Here is a 16,808-nt window from a genome sequence, read left to right as displayed (position 1 = left end):
GATTTGAATTTGGATCTTTTGCTTTCCATTCTTGCCTGGGAAGGCTTTGTGTTTCTTGGACATGAAACGTTGCTGACTTAGGGAAAGATTTATCAATGCTGGGTAGAAGAGATAGTAGGTCTACATCAGAACTTATTTCTAGCAGTCAGTTCTTAAACCCCCTTTTTAGCACTAGTATTTCTATATGAAAGTTGGGGTGCAAAGTCCTCCCTCTATGTAGAAATTTCATTTAGGTCCACCAGAACTTTAGTATCAGTATGTGCAATACTTGGCTTGGAAAAGGCAAAAATCGTAGACTGGGTGGGTTGCAAATCATACTGCTGAGAACAAGATTTTTACTTTTAAGCTTTTCTTACCAAAACAAACAAAAAACCCCAACCCATAATCATAGTCTTAAGACGGTGTTTGCAGAAAGAAACAAGAGGAAAGCTTTGCCCCTGTATCTGATTGCATAAAATGCTGAATATCTTTTAAATTATTGAAAGCCAGTGACATTTGATACATAATATGCTTTAACACAGTCACTCCAAGCTTTGGGTTCTGTCTCATGTGGTGTAAGCTCTTCAAAGCCTATAAAATGGTTAAGATTTTCAGCAGGGCTTTAAGAAGCATTTGTCTGCAATAACGTCAAAAAGGTAGTAAGGCTTTATTTTACATTGCAAATGAGTTATTCAAGTCATAAGTGAAATCAGAAGCATATTTCACTGCCTGTCTGCCTTGTGCTGTACTGTTTTATTTTTATGCTTTCCAATAAAATAGAGGGCACACTTTTGAACCTTATAGTCTATAACTACAGATATGACAATCTAACTAAAGATAATTTAAGTAACTTTGCACACACAATACCATTGACCCCTGAGTGTATTTATTGAAAAATTAAGGTGGTAGTTAGCCAACTCCTTTAACTTTTCTATATGCATGCATACTGTCTCTATAAGGTGCCTAGGAGAAAAAAGCAAACCCAAAACCCAGACAACACATACAGAATGTGTATGGAATTTGAATTTTTAGAATCTGAATTGGAAAAGCTTTCCCCTTCACCTATTTAACGCTATACTTAATTACAGCATTTACAATGAATTAAGATTTTGATAGTGAGACTGCAGCTACCAGGGAGATTATTTTCTAAAGGAGTTTTATTTAGCTGGTCAGTGGTGAACTGCCATCTTTTCTAGAAGTGACAGTAACTGTAGGCTTAACAAAAAGTTTGGACTGATCAGTTTCCCCTAGTTCCACCTTCACTCACAGAACTCATTCAACTAGTTTAAGAGCTCTTAAAATGAGTTTATAAAGCTGTACTTTTTTTATTGTTGTGGTTGGAGGGGTGTATGCTATGCCAGTTTAATCAGCTATTTTGGATAGCATGGGCTGGCCAAACTCATCTACTCTCCTCATTGAATTAAATTAGCTTACTCTTAGGATCAGAGTAAATTAGCTAGTGCAGCACTTCTTATGACTCTGACTAGGATATTTGAATTAGCTCATTTAATGCTTGCCCTGAGATCTCTGTATGCATCGTACTGGTTTTAGAATTTATATTTATTCAAGTTTTTTATAAGCTTCCTATCATCTTAGGAAATAGATATAAATTTGTTGAAAGGATGCAACATTTTTCCAGGAGCTGGACGTTCTTCTAAATTTCAGTTAACCATTACTTGTCTTTTATTTCTCCTAATACAAAGCTATATAATTTCCATTAAAGCCTCTTATTTGTCTAGATCAGTAACACTCTTTGTGAGGTGTTGATCTTCTAGCTGATGATCTGTTCCCCTTCTGATCTTACAAAACTGTTTTACTTGTCACGTGCATCATTATTATTTTTTTTCAAAGATCTCATGTTCTGTCTTTTTAAAATGTTGCTTAAAATACAACAGCAGGAAATCAGAAAACTTTGGGAATTAGCACTGCTTTGTTCTTTTCTCACCTGTTTGTAAGTTGTGCTGGGAGAAAATGAGTTAAATGATTGTAGTAAACAATAATATCTATGAATATCTGTGTAGGAATCAGGCTATTTAAAGTCCAGTTCCTAAATACTGATTAATGATACATAGAGTAAACCATAATTTTCGTTTCCTTGAAATCTGTTGGATGCAGGTTTGGAGGGGTACAGGGACAGAAAAAATAGAACTTTTTTCTAATTGGAAACATTGGCATAGACAACTGTTAAATGCTTCTTCATTCTCATGTAACTGTAATTTGATAATTTAGAGGGGGAGGGGAGTTCAGACCACCAAAGAACAATAGAATTTTACTGAGATTCCGCAAGGCTACCTTGCGTATAGACGTCCTGTGTGGTGTCTTTCTAGCAATGCTTTTCCCTCCTTGTGTCTCTAAGGTTAGTAGCACAGAGCTAGCATTCAGTCTTGTTTTAAGGATTGTATTAAAACTAAGCAAATAAGAAATATATTTAATTCTTCTATTTACTGTCTATTTTATGGTCTTGCTGCATAGTTTCTGAAGCTGAAATACTTGACCATTCAAACATTTGACTGAAGTCATGTTGGTATATTATAAAGAATCTTAGAGGTTTTTTATTTAGGCTATAGTTTGCAGAATTGTGTGATTGAAAACTTTCTTTTTTTAACCAGAAATTGTGGAAACATATTACTATGTCTCATGTTGAACTAGTCTCCACTCTTTTGTCTTTATCCCCTAATTTACCAGAAGAAAGTTATTTGTACTTTATCACAGGTTAGAATTTTTCTGGCACAAGCGAGGTATATTTGATGAAGAAATTATTGGATAGCATGAATCCCTTTTTAAGAAGGATTTTACTTGCTGAACATTTTTCTGATGATTTGGCAAACCATGGAAGGTCTTCAAGAATTCCTTAATCCTTTTTTGATCTAGTTCTTAATCTCTTTATATAGTTTTAAATGGTAAACTATTGCAGAAAAACCAGCAGCTATATATGTTGTAGGTTGCTAAGGTCAGATAATTTCCTCCACTTTTTTTTTTTCTATTGTCATCTGCTGAAAACTTCCTTAGATAAAATTCATCAAAATTTCAGGCCCACCAAAGTAATTCCTTTGGCTTATGTGCTTTGTTGAGTCGAGGTCACTGTGATTAGTGAAGCCAGTGTCGTGTATATATGACTCTGCAGCCTACAGAAGGCAAAGTCTCAGAAGGAGGAATGGCATCCAATGATATTAATGAGTGAAAGGAATTGCGTATGGATAGAGAAAATCCTCTCAGATCAGACTGGGACTGATTGGTGGAAGAATGATGTGGAATACAGGGTTGTAAAGTGTCCTTTGTGAATTTTAAGTCCTTATCAATACATCTGTCATCTAGATATCTCCATTTTGCTTGTAATAAGTAGCAGACATGCAGGCTCGAAGTTTTTTTGCTTAGTTTAGCTGTATGTTTTTTTTTTATTCCCTTACATTTGGGATTGGATTGTTGTTGTTTAACTTGAGATGTCTTAAAGTTAGATATCTAACTTAAGCTGGTGACCCTAATTTCTTTTCATGATTAGGAGAAAGAAACATTTACCATCAGAGGGACAGTCATTGCATCCCAATTAGCATCTAGTCAGGTAATTACTCTTTGAGGTTGCCTGTTTCTCATTATAGACTATTGGCAGCCTAGGGTGGTTAAAATGGAATTATATGAATACTATTAAGAAAATTTGAAAATACTGCATCATTGAAGGGTCCTTGTTCCCCTTCTGTCCCACTTCCCATGTCCACTGACATGGTACTAATCTTCTTTGTATATTTGCCTAATACGTCTGTAACTATAGGTAAGATCTCTAACTTTAAAATAGATTTTTCAATGGATTAGCTTAATTTCTTGGAGGAACATCCTACAAGTTTTCAGACTTATGGACACTGTATGGGAGAACCTGGAAGAAAGAATCTCTACAAGGCTTAGCTGATAATTTGCTTTCTTCATTGGTCTCATACATTGCAACATTCTCTGATTTCAGCTTCTGCTTCTCTGCTGCTGCAGGAGTACAGCTGCTAGGAATAAGATCGGACAAGTTAAGACCAAACCATTTCCTCACTGATCTATCGTCTGTGTTTTAATCGTAGAAGTATTTTGTTATGAAGAATGTTAACTACAGAATCATGAAATTATTTACTGAAACTGGATATCAGATAACTGATTCAGAATGTCAGATCATGAACTAGAGCTAAGACTTGTAATAGGTTAGCAGGTTAAACAAGAAATCAATACTAGACAGGCGTTGGAGATATTTCAAAAACACCTTCATAATATAGGAGTCATAAGAAAGAAGGGTAGATTCAAACGTTTTTCTAATTCACTAGTAAAACATCCTTTTACATGTAAGTTTAACATAGGGTGTACTGGCATCAATGTGTGCTTTCTTACAACTTCATGAATAATTCTCATTTATTGTTTTCCCAGATTTGCTTCTGAGCATCGATTTTGGGCACCCAGTGAAGTAGAGGAAGAGGTGGAAAATACAGAAATAACTGAAATGTTAAAAACTAGATACATAACGTTTGCTGGCAAGTTTGAACCAGTGAAACATAAATGTCGAGCACCAATGCCTGATGGAAGTCTGTGTGAAAGACAGGATCGGATTAAGGTGGGCACTGAGTTACATGACTTCAGGATATGTGCTATATGGAGGAGATATTGTTAAAACATGTCCATAAAAGTTTATTTCACATGGTAAATATAGCTCAAGGGAGTGGAAGAACATTGTGTCTGCAGAAGTTTGCTGTTAATATGTGCTTCATATGGGAAGCATTGTTTTGGTAAGGAAGCTGTAAACATTTAAGGAACTCACAAGTATTTCTGGCATTCATCATAGGTGTTTCTATTTTATTTACTACTGTGATATGGTTGCCGAAAAGTTTTCCTCATTGAGAGGCAGATTTGATATTGACTGTTTTTAGAAATTTGGGTGTTTGAGGGGCAAAGAGGTTTTACTTACAAATTAGGTTTTATGGAAACTAAATCCTACACAGCCTCAAATTTTGGGCACTATTGAGCAGAAATACTTTGCTTAAATACTTGTTCTAATATTCCTGTTCTTCCTGTATTATCTGAGCTTGAAGGATCTGCGTGCACTCAAACATTGTAAATGGGATTGTTATGGGATAGGGGTGTAGCATAAACAACAACATAGGACTCGGCATTGGTGCCCTTGTTCCAGACTTGATGGGATGTGCTGGCCTCTTGACACTGGATATTTGTGTCACAAAGAGATTATTTCTTGGAGATTCTGAGTGTATTAAACACATGATGCCTATGGCATCCTGATGCTTTCTAAGGGGGACTGAAAATCAAGTGTAGACCTTTGTTGCTCGATTCCAGTGTCTGGCTTTAAGCTATGTTGAATTTCATTCAGAAGTTTTGAGATTATTTTTTTTCTTTCTTTCATACTGAAGTGCCCTTTCCATGGAAAGATAGTTCCTCGAGATGATTCTGGGATTCCCATTAACGCAGAGGACAGAGCCAGGGAAGAAAAGATGCGGTTTGAGAAGCAAGCAGCTCAGCCAGGTTTGTGTCTTAAAAAGAAAAACAAAACAACAACAACAAAAAACCAACAAAAAATTAAAAATGTTAGGCAGAGGTAGGAGATAAGCTTTAAATGTAAGCACAGTGTCTTTATTGTGTATGTGTTTGTGTATATATATTGTATACTATATTTACAATATCGACAATGAAGTTACAATATGGACAATAATTGTATATATTTTATCCACATTGTATATATATTTCATATATTGTATCTATATGTTCTATATACACTGTATCTGTATATAGATACAAGTTGGACAAATCTCAGTATACAACTGGACAGCAACAGTGACAGGCTCTATGGAGAAAGAAAGCTGACTCTTTTGTTACTAAAGACATAGGTTGAGATCCACAGGACTGGATCATATTTCTGGTTTGCTCCTAACCGCATTCCCTCATTTAAATTCCCGTTGGTTTTAATTTGTAGATCATTTGCAGTGATTCTTGCTGATGTGGTGTACACAGAGTGAGGTTAACATTTTGTTTGTTCTTTATTTCCAGTAGTTGTCATGATGTTCCTAACGCTTCTCAAACAAATGAATTACAGCTTTTATCAATGGAACATGTTTATTAAGGACAATTAAACCTATTTCCTGGGAAATGCTTGACAGTAACTGTTGCCATGCTTCTGAAAAGAAGTCGTCTAATCTTGCTGGTCTCTAACAATTGTGATTTACGTAATGTAATGATATTATTAGGATCACTGTGTTACCACAAATATTGGCAGAGTGCATTTTTTTTGTCACAATGTGGGAACTTGTTTTTCCATTATCTATTAATATCTATTGTATTTTTTATTTCCCATATCTACTCGCTTACTACTTGTGTTTTGGAAGGAGAATTCCTGGCTTTGTTACGCTGTGCATCAGTGCAGCATCACTAGAAAATACTCTGAATTAGGAGAGCCCTCACCGTAAGCCTTACTTTATTGGCATTATAACTAGTCTGAATGTTCTGATAGGCATGATGGCTTGACAAAGGGAGCAAGCAGAGCTGTGCTGTTTAATTGTTTACATGTTACTGTGCAATAATCTGGATTTTGTTTTTAAAGGGTGGGGACGGGCAACAAAACTAATGGCTTTCTTGCATCCTGGCTGCTGATTGCAGGTGTGGAGGGAAGGCTTGTCCTTCCTCAAGATTATTTGAGCATTTTTAGCCAGGATGACGCTCTGGACTGCTAAGTAAGGAATGCAGGTAATGAGAAAGACAGCAAGCAATGATACACAGGCAGGAAGATTTCCAAGTGGGATAAGACACTTATTTGCAATAGTGCAGCTAAACCTCATTAGTGATGGACAGAAGGTAGATTTTCATAGAGCACTGTGGGGATTGCAACCAGGAAGCTCCTGAAAGTTGACGGACTGCAAAGGAAGATGGAAGAGAGAGATCTATCCAGCAAAGACATAGTATATAATTGGAGGGGGCAGATTTGTTTTCAAAGCTTTTATTTAATCTGCCTTCCTCCACCAGGTCTTAGTTTTCTCTGGTTTAAGCTATTTATTCTAGGTGAGCATTCTGCATTCTAATTTAACTTATCTATAGGCATTATCATTTTGATATCTTGTAGTGTACTCCCATTAAGGAGTTTGTTCTCTCTTAAGCTCTGACCGGCTCAGTATTTCATCAGTTTCACAGTTATATTATTAATGAGGCTACTGAACCTTCCACAAAACATCTTCAGAGCATAAGTTGTTGATCTGTTGTTCAGAAAGGTCTATGTCAAATGAGCCTTCATTTAAATATAAAACTGGTCCACCCAGTTTCCTTTAATTCTGATTTGGCTGTCTTTGAGTGGCTGTGCTTGGCGATTACCAGCACCACACCGATGCAGCAGTTACTGAATGCATTCTGTTTTTTCATGTGTCAAAGTGCTGTGCTTGCAGGTAGTTTCCATCCTTATCCACGTGGAGCGAAGTGCTCTAAACTGGCATCCAGCCAACAGCATGAGTCCAGTTGGGCTCTCACAGCAAAGCCAGGGCAGGGGTGTGGATGGTTTGCTAAAAAGGAGAGTTCCCAACTTAGTTATGACAAACTAAAACTAACAAATTATAGTAGTAGGTGTTCTTGAGGGACTAGTTTCAAACTAGAAACTAATACTCTGGTATAAAAATCACTTGCACTAAAAAATATTGATTATTTTTTTTCCCTGTGAAATTGCCGCTGCTTGAGGCTAAACGTAATATTTATTTTTATTACAGTGTCAGTTCAGTGTTGTTAGAGGCTTCTCACCTCTGGCCCACAAGGATGTGTATGTTAGTCCCAAACCAGTGTTGACATTGCTGTGTTGCATTATTGAGTGTGGTTGTTAAGCTGAGATGTCATACAAAGGTCCATCCTGTCTGTCCAGGGAGATACTACACAAACTATGGCACTTAATTTATTAGACAAAACCTTACAGGTTTCTAAACCTGTACATATACCAGATGTCACTAAATACTTCTTCACTGTTTTTTGTTGCTTTCTTCATTTCTGTGCCTCACTTCTTATATTTGTTTCGTAATATTTTCATCAGCCTTTTAAAATGGTCTTGTTTGTTTGGCGGGTGTCTGGTTGGTTTGCATTAGGGTTTGCTTTTTGGTTTTTGCTTAGTTGTTTGTTTTGTTTTTTTTTTTTTACAAAGGACTTGCAGCAAGTCTGAGCAGTGCTGCTATGGAAAATATACAAGCCCCGTGCAGTAAGAGCTTTGGTCTTACAATTGGCAACATCATTTGCTGATGACAACAGTTTGAAAAATTTCTAAATAGAATTAAAATGTGGGGATCAGCTGCATGTTTAAATTGCACCAAAATCCTTTTGCCTTTTGGATGGTAGGTTTATTTTCATCCTTGTGTGATTGAAGGGGAAAATAATTATGTGGAAGTAATACAGTTCATGTGATAATGATTGTTTTAACAACACTGTCATTGTTATTATGGAGCATTTTTCAACTTAGTATAAAATTTTGAACTCTAGCTGATGTCCACAAAACGGTGCTTTGGGCTCTTCAGTCCAGATGGTGGAATCAGGTGGGATTACACTGACCTGCTAATCTGCAGTGTTCATCCTTTTCCAATAGTTCGCACACAGGAGCAAATTAAGTGCCTATTTTTTGTGTCAGCCCTGAAGAGTATCTGGTTTTTCAGCCCTTAGTGACTTGTTAACAAACAGGTATCAGGACAGGCTGGTGAAGGCAGGCCGCTGGCCAGTCAGATGTGAAATAGCATCTCTTTACTAACTACAGTATTGATTCCCGCCTACCCTTGCAAACTGTGTAATTTTCTTTTCCCTGCTGCTAAACTCAGTAACAATGTATGAAGAGCTTTAGGGGCCCATCAATGCTCAAAAAGGCTGCTCTTCCCTGGCATTCTATTGATTTTTCTCAAAGGCTTTTAAATTGCTCCTTCATTTTACTCAAATGCTCATTTCATCTCTACTGGATGCCAGCATTTTTTCGTTGTGTTTAAACAATTGCTCCATTCACTGGGTTCCTAAACTGTGACGCCTTCTTATTACTGGGAGATAAACTGTTTAGACAGTTTTCCTTAATCTTGGATTAATCGTTCCTGTATCTGAATTGTGCTGTTCTGTATTTCTTCACTTAAAAAAAAAAAAAAACCCAAAAAAACACAACACACCAAACAGCTCTGTGAGGTCTTATGATCTATCAAATATTTATGTTCTATTTTCTCCCTCTATACTTCCCCTGCTCATTTCTTACACAGCTTCATTTTCCTCATGCTTTTTTGGTATGTTGGATTTTAATCAGTCCTCGCTTCCGTGTATCATAGTAAGTTAGATCTAACCTTTCCTTGGAAAATTGCTCTGGTATTCCTAAACACAGTGTTCTTAAGTGAGGACATTGCCTCTGACCTTCCTGATATGTTGTTAGCAATGTTTGTCACACTCAGTGACCATATTGGTGTATAAGTGACATTGTATAGTCATTTAGGACTGTTTATTTTTCTGTATCTACACAGATGTTAAATAAGGGTAGTAGGCATTTGGTGTTACAATTTCTGCAGGCAAGAAAGGCTGAACGACATACAGGAAACTATATGAAAAATGACTGGCAATTACTGGTTGTTAAAATATAGAATTCTGACATTTATGCTGAGTTTGGACCATGTTACTCTTTGAAGTGGTGCTTGCTACATTTTTTTCCAACCCATATGGTCAAAATTTTTGTAATGCAATGCCACTCTTCTGAATTTCCCCTTGAAGATATCCATCCTCTAGCCACATCTTTACTTCCTGCTTTCCACTATATTACCTTGTTCTGATATGCAAGACTAGACATTAAAGGTGAAAGACCATGGCTTCCTCAGAGTTTACAGTCTAAATTGTTCATGCTTTTTCCTGTGGTGGCATCTATGATCAGAATCCATTTACAGTGTGTGGTTGGATTCTGAAGCATTAAGGTTTTGATAAAACTGTAAAACAAGTTTTTGATGAGATAAATCAACTCTTGTTCTATTATCAGGAGAAGAAACTTGATTTAGATAATGAAACCGAGGAAATGTGGGATATTTAAAAAGTAGTATTTTTTTCAGATGCAAGATTGGGTTCATGGCAACAGAGTCAAGTTGTCTTATTCAAGAACGCTATTTAAGTGTCAGATACCAGTTAATGTTTTGAAGCAAATATGATTGATGCAGAAAAGTTACAAAGTTCTCACCCCTACTCTCCTCAAAAGATAACATATTCCATTTTTTTAAGTTTACTTTTAAGCTTATTCAGAATTTATTTCTGGAGACAAGTTCCTCAGCTACATTGTTGGCATTTTATTCAATTTCTAAATGATGATCACTGTGTTATGTCACCTTTCCTACATGGAATAGTTTCTTTGGAATGTTGCTACTGTGCTACTGCAAAAACTTAAGTTTTACTGCAGAACAGCTTTATCTACAGCAGCTAATAATAGATACTGATCCCAGACTAGCAGGGTTTTTTTCATCAAGATCTGTTGTTTTGGCTAACTGCTTTATCATCTCCTTCCTTTGTGTATGCAACTTACAGCGCAGCGACTCTGCCCTCGCCTAGCGGTGGCAAGAACCTGCATCTTAGCAGACTGCAAATTCAGGGTTTGGAGTTTCAAAGTGCATGCTTCTTCTTTTAAACAGAATGGCGAGATCCAGAATTCATGAGAGAAGTTGAAGCAGCTACAGGAGTGGATCTTGGTTCCTCTAAAAGTAATGGAAAAGGAGGGAAAAAGAAAGGGAAGAAGAAAAAATATCCAAATTTGACAGACCTGAAGCAGCAAGCTAACACTTCTCGTTCTCGGCTTGAGAAGAAAGTCTTCAATAAGTAAGATGCTTACATGCTCTAAAACCTGTTAAATTGCTGTTTCCCTTTGTCTCAGTGGTGCTTTCTGTTTCTGCTTTAACATGCACTTACCGAACAACTTTCTTTGCTAGCTACAGAGCAGGAATGCCTTCCATATCTCTGGATGGTACAGAGTAACAGATACTGACAACCAAGATTATTTCTTTGTGAATGATTTTCAGCAAATTTTGCAAAATTTCCCTATGAAAGTTGGTGGGTTTTTTTAATCCTTCTTAATTTTGTTCTTAATCCTTTAATTGCTGTAGTGGCTTCTCTGGATGATCATTTATTAATTGGGTGCCACGTTATGTGTGCAAGTAGCACTGATCTGGAAAGATGATGTGTTCGGAGTGACACAACTTAAAACATCAGACACGCTGCAGTAGTGTAGATGGAGTGAAAAATGAAGTTTTTCCTTTCGAAAGCCTTAGATGGGTTGTGCTGAGCAGAACTTCAGTTATTAAAAGGATCTGTCAAAACCCCTTGGCTTTTGGCATTTAGCGGTGTCTTAACGGTTGCCCTTTAACCTCTGATGTATGCTCAGAGACCTTCCCAAACTTTTGACTGCTGCCTGGGCTTCCTGTGTATTTTCTCTCACTCTTGGGTGTACCCAGTTGCTAGCTGGGCCTGATGGAACGCCATCCAATCCAGTATGTACACACAGTGATCCCTTCCTGTGTATTATCCAGTGACATGCTGCCATTGCATTTTTCTCCTCCTTTGCTGAGAATGCATTTAATTGGTTCAGAAAAACATGTGGATCCTTGTGTTACTGTCCTTGTTCACTTACCTCCTGCTGTCGTTTGTAAGTATCAAGGACTGGAACCTGCTGCATGTCTCTCTTCAGTGTAAGAGTATGGAGATGATAATTCCCAGACCAGAGACATGTGGACACAGTATTCTTCCCACGATGGTGCAGTTTGTGTTCATCTTCCTTTCCTCCCCGCACATGACAGTAGCTCTTGGCCTACATTTGGCTTGAGAAGAAACTGTTTGGATGACATGGGCATTTAGACACATTGAACAAACGTGTCTGTGACTTATGTAGACATATGCGAGTTAACTTTAAAGCAGGCATGCTAGCTCAGGTGGAAGTGGGAGCCTAGCAACCCACCAAGCTGAATGGGTTTTAGAATGTATAGTAGCTCCATATGTCCACTCTGTTATGCCATTTCTGATATCTAGTCTTGGTTAGACGTGGCTGCAGCATAGATTTGCCTAAGCATGCTCTGGTCTTTATCAAATGACAATCAGCTGGAGCTATTTAAAGCGTTTCATATGTCAAAATGAAACCAAAGGAAAGTGAAAAGTGTAAAGTTGTCAAATCATAAAAGCAAAATTATTATTATAAAAATCATTAATGGTGGGTTATTCCTTAAACATACTGGACGAGTTGAACAGCATCCAAGGCACAATATTTGTTTACTCTTGTTTTCCCTTTTCTGATGTAATGGTTATAATAACAAAACCAGATCCACATTGCTTTTAGTTATAGAAATTTCACATTTTCTGTGAAATTCACATCACCTGATCTTAGTTAGAAGTCAGAGACATACAGTTCTAATGATCAGAATTTCATATCAGCTTTAACAAAATAAGTTTTAAAAGCTGGTTTTGGTTTACTGTGGTTTGTGCTAATGATTTTGCGCGTGTGTTAGTGCCAGGCATAGCGAATCAAACCTGTCATGTTTTTAATGGGTTTCATGCTTTGCAGCACTAAACAAGATGATAACCTTGGCTCCTTGTAACAACCCCAAATTACTTGAAATGTATAGGTGATAAACCCAGGCTCTAGTCTGCCAATAAAGTTAAGTGAAATTGCACACAGATCATCAAAGTGGGATCTCATTTCATTTACAGTATCGCACAATCCAGTGGTGCTAATGTAAAACCTACATGACATGAAAGTGTCAAGGCCACTCTGCACTGCTAAAGACTCACTTTTCTCCTACCAATTAGGCAATATTTGAAGTACAAAACCATGACCACATTTTCCTTACTCTAGTAACTTAATTGGCAGAATTTTGTTGAAAGTATACCTATTCCAAGGTGTTATTTCAGAATGTTGGTTTTCGTTACAGTTGCTGCTGAGAAAATCTTTAATCCCACCATTTAGAAGTGTTATTAAGAAGTATCCTCTGTTTTCAGATGTTTCAAAATGGCTTTTGAAATGAAGCTGTTACAGAGAGCAGTTAGATAAAACAGAAGCCAACTTGCCTCTTGTCTCTGAGATAACCACAGGAGCACAGCTGGAACAGTATGTAGGACCTGAATCCTGAAAAAGGCTGGTGCATGCTACCAGGATGTCTTGTCTTCATTCTACTGCACAGCCTGCAGCATCCTTAGAAGTGATAAACGGCAGGCTGTAACAACATAAAGTCTAACAGCAGTAGACTTGAAACCATCCACTTTGTGCGATGCAACTTGGGAACCTCATTTCTGATGTAGAAATCAAAAACATCAGTCAGTGCCATGTTCTTAAATGAGAGATAGTCCCTCAAACCAAGCCCTTAGCTGGCGTACCTCCTGCCTTGGCAGAGCGTCCAGGTTCTTTACAGAGCAGTGTTAGGAGGTATCTTCCCTCTTCATAAATAGAGGCAGGGTGACATACGAGCACACCTGCAAATACCAGCCACAGATTTCTGAGCTTTTTGGCTAGAGGCATCTAGAGTAACCAGTAAAAATGGGAACCCTACAATTCAGTAAAGAACAAAATTCCCTAGGCAAGATGCACTCAGCTGTACACAGCAGCCACTGTAAGTTTCTGTAGGGCAGATGTACACAGCAGAGCATTCTTTTGACTTCTACTACTGCCTTTCTTCTGTTTCCTTACCCCTCTGCAATCATGAACCCATTCTTCTGCCTTACCAGTTAAAGAGTACATATGCCTGCACTCTGTGCCTTTTATGAGAATCTCCTGCTCCTCTTCATGCTGTCTAGGAATAATTTTCTTCACCCTCAAAACCTCAGCTGTGTGATCTCCACTCAAAAGATTGTGAAGGGGAAAATAATGCAGTTCAAAAGCATAGCAGTCACTCCCAAAAGGAGAGAAATCCCTGGGCACCATCTTTACTAGGAGGCAACAATGGCAGCAAATAAAGAGCAGCAACATGAGGGCTAACCCTCATCAGATCCAGAAGCACCAGAAAGCTTGAGAGCTCCAAAGTTAGTACCTTTATTTCCTTTCTGAATCTGAAGAACACACCAGAACCTTCTTGAAGCACAGCGGGCACTGCAGAGGGCTCGAATGCTTGCCCATCATGAGGTAGCAGAGATCCCATTCCACTTGATGTAAGAGTGAGGTATTGGACATACTGTCCTGACTATGCTAAACTCTAAGCACTTAGCTGTTCTGCAGCAGTAATCTATCTCTCTGCACAGAGATACATGGAAATCTCTGGCATCTTCCCAAACTAGTGTTGTGCTTGTGGATTAAATAGCTGCTGCTCAGGAATGGGGCTGCTGCTGCTGTGAGCAAGTGTCTTACTCTGCCCGCAGCCAATGAAGTGGGTTTTTAGCAACCTGTGAAAGGAAAGTTGCTACATGAGTTAGTTATGTGAATGGAACAGCAAGACCTTCTCTCACAAAAGCACGCTAGATTCTGCAGGTTGGATTTTGTAAGGCTTTTAGGCCCTGTTAGATACTTCTAGTTATTTTTTTTCCCCAAGAGCAGTTAAGTGCTTTTGAAAATCAAACTTGCTATGTGTGACTAACAGAAATAATGCTAGGAGGGTGGAATGCACAGCCATTAAACTGAAAGATTTTAATTTGTTTACTCCTGTTAATAAAATCATTGCTGAATTAAACTATTTGTATTGCTGCAGCTAATTTAGTTAACAAGACAAATTTGTTCAGCCTCATCAGTGCAGGGTTCAGAAGCCTGGTAGTGATTAATCATAGTTCGTTTTTCCCCCCCAACACTCATAAACATTCTCTGAGATGATTGTGCAGAATCAACATAATCGTTTTTATTATTTTTTGTTTCTCTTTCAGAGGTGCTGTGAAACGGGTGGTGAAAGCAATGAACCGAATGGATCAAAGAAAGCATGAGAAGTTTGCCAACCAGTTTAACTATGCACTGAATTAAATTGCTAAACAAATTTGCCCTTCATTTTATTAGAAGAGTGCAACTGCACAAAACCTTTCTCGCAGATCTTCATATTTATACTAAAATAGTGCACTAGATGCATTTTTAGTGGAGCAGTTTTCTGAATTATTTTCATCTTTTAACTTATTGGATAATGAACAGTAATTTTGGCAAAGATGTGATACAGAATGGAATGCATATAACAAGTTGATATTTATTTGTAATGTACATAAAATAGAGCATGTTTTATGACTTGTACATACTCCGGGCAAAACATTCAGATTTTGTTTTTGTTTTCCTTCCAAAGGGACTCATGTAATTTATACCTCCTTTGCCAACATGTGTGTTGTAATTTGCCTCCACTTTCATGCCTTCAGAAAGAAGATGCCTTAGAAACAATTGGATTTCTACCAGAGATGGCAACACGCAGAGTATTTGCTCAGCCTACTATTCTAGAAAGTGTACCACATCAAGTAGCACAGTGGTTCCTGCAGTACTATTAAAGACCTGTTGTGTGCACACTCAAGAAAATAATCCAAATCAACAGATGCCTTCAGATAATGAATGGAGTGCAGCTGGATTTTAGCAAACTGAAATCCAGGAGTTATTTCAAACCTGGTAGCTGTGGCACCAATAGAGAAGCTGAAATGACAAAGGTCATCCTGGTCTGCTTCTAGTCTTCCCAAGATGGTATCCCAGTATCTTTCAGAATTATATCTGGAAAGCATTTTGTGGAAGTTTGTAGAGATACTCAGCATGTGCTGCTGTTTAGCTGACACCAAAAAGCTCCAGTACAGAGTGAAAGTATGAAGTTTTAAAAATTGTTCAAGTGGCATACTGTACTAGTGAACTGTCTGGCTTGAATTGGTTAAAATTACATCAGACTTAAGCCTGAGGGTGGATCTAAGGATCCAGATATAAACACAAGCATCTAGACTCTTCTGACTCCAGAGAGTTAAAGTGCATGCTGAGATCAAGCAGCTGGATGTAGTGAGGTTTGTTCTTGGTTGAGTGCTTACCCAGCTCTCCCAAACCTGTTTTGTTGGCTATAGTCATGTCTTAAGCAGAGCGAACCAAATGTTGACTAGTTGTGCTTTTGCAAGGTTTCATACAGCTTTGTGGGTGAAGGAAATCCAGACTATCAAGGAGGACAGAGCATTTGAAAAGCAGTTTCAAAGTGAACTGCAGAAGTCTTCAATAAAACACTGAATACAAATTAAATGGATTCTCTACAGCACTGGCTTAGTCACCTGTTGGAGGTGTTTCCTTATGCATCAAGGGACTATAAGAATTAAAAAAGGAGAAAATTCAAATCCTCCATGTAGCTTTTGATCACCTCAGACAAAAGCTAATTTAAAGTTCTGCCAAGTACCTTTTGACTTGCACAAGCATTGCTTAGAAAACCAATTAATGCTGAATCTTGATAGCTTATCTTGCAAGAGCTCTGCAGTTTGGAAGACAGTTTCCTTCTCAAACACAGACATTTAGAAGATACACTTCTAAGCTACCACAAATAAAATAATAGACAGAACTTCAGAAGATATCTACTGCACTGGAAAGCAAAGCCACTTCTACTGTCAGTCTAGCTAACTTGTCAGTGAAGGCTTTAAGTGAAAATGTAGACAAGACAAACCAAGTTCACCATCAGGTCAGTTGATGATTTTTAAACTGATTTTATTTCTTATGAAGGATAAAGACCCAAAACCAAAAAACAGCCAACAAACAAAACCCCTCACGTTTGAATGTAATACAGGTCATTGGTTGCTGGGATCCCAGAACAGCCTAAATGAAACTGTTTGATCTTGGAGATTAGCATTCAAAAGAGCCACAAAGGTCACTGTACCACTAATCCAGAGATTCTTGAGCCTGCACAGGCTAAAGGTGTTCATTGAAGGCATGTTTTCTCTTCCCCCCCATCCCC

The 16,808-nt window shown here is 37.9% G+C and overlaps 1 protein-coding gene across 2 annotated transcripts in view; it reads left to right on the top strand.

The window, feature by feature from the left end:
- The window catches only part of UVSSA (UV stimulated scaffold protein A), a 56,591-nt gene extending 40,467 nt beyond the window's left edge, over nucleotides 1-16,124 (top strand). For both annotated transcript variants that reach the window (XM_056340563.1, XM_056340555.1), the window contains exons 10-13: nucleotides 4,375-4,558; nucleotides 5,367-5,478; nucleotides 10,599-10,782; nucleotides 14,794-16,124. In XM_056340563.1, coding sequence (XP_056196538.1) covers nucleotides 4,375-4,558; nucleotides 5,367-5,478; nucleotides 10,599-10,782; nucleotides 14,794-14,887 — 574 coding nt within the window. In that variant the 3' untranslated portion in view covers nucleotides 14,888-16,124. The remainder of the gene's footprint in view (nucleotides 1-4,374; nucleotides 4,559-5,366; nucleotides 5,479-10,598; nucleotides 10,783-14,793) is intronic.
- The last annotated feature ends 684 nt before the right edge of the window (nucleotides 16,125-16,808 follow it).

This window comes from Falco biarmicus, chromosome 1, assembly GCF_023638135.1.
Source record: "Falco biarmicus isolate bFalBia1 chromosome 1, bFalBia1.pri, whole genome shotgun sequence".
Classification (NCBI taxonomy): domain Eukaryota; kingdom Metazoa; phylum Chordata; class Aves; order Falconiformes; family Falconidae; genus Falco; species Falco biarmicus.
The sequence above is the reverse complement of the archived record's forward strand: the minus strand, read 5'-3'. Positions and strand labels throughout refer to the sequence as shown.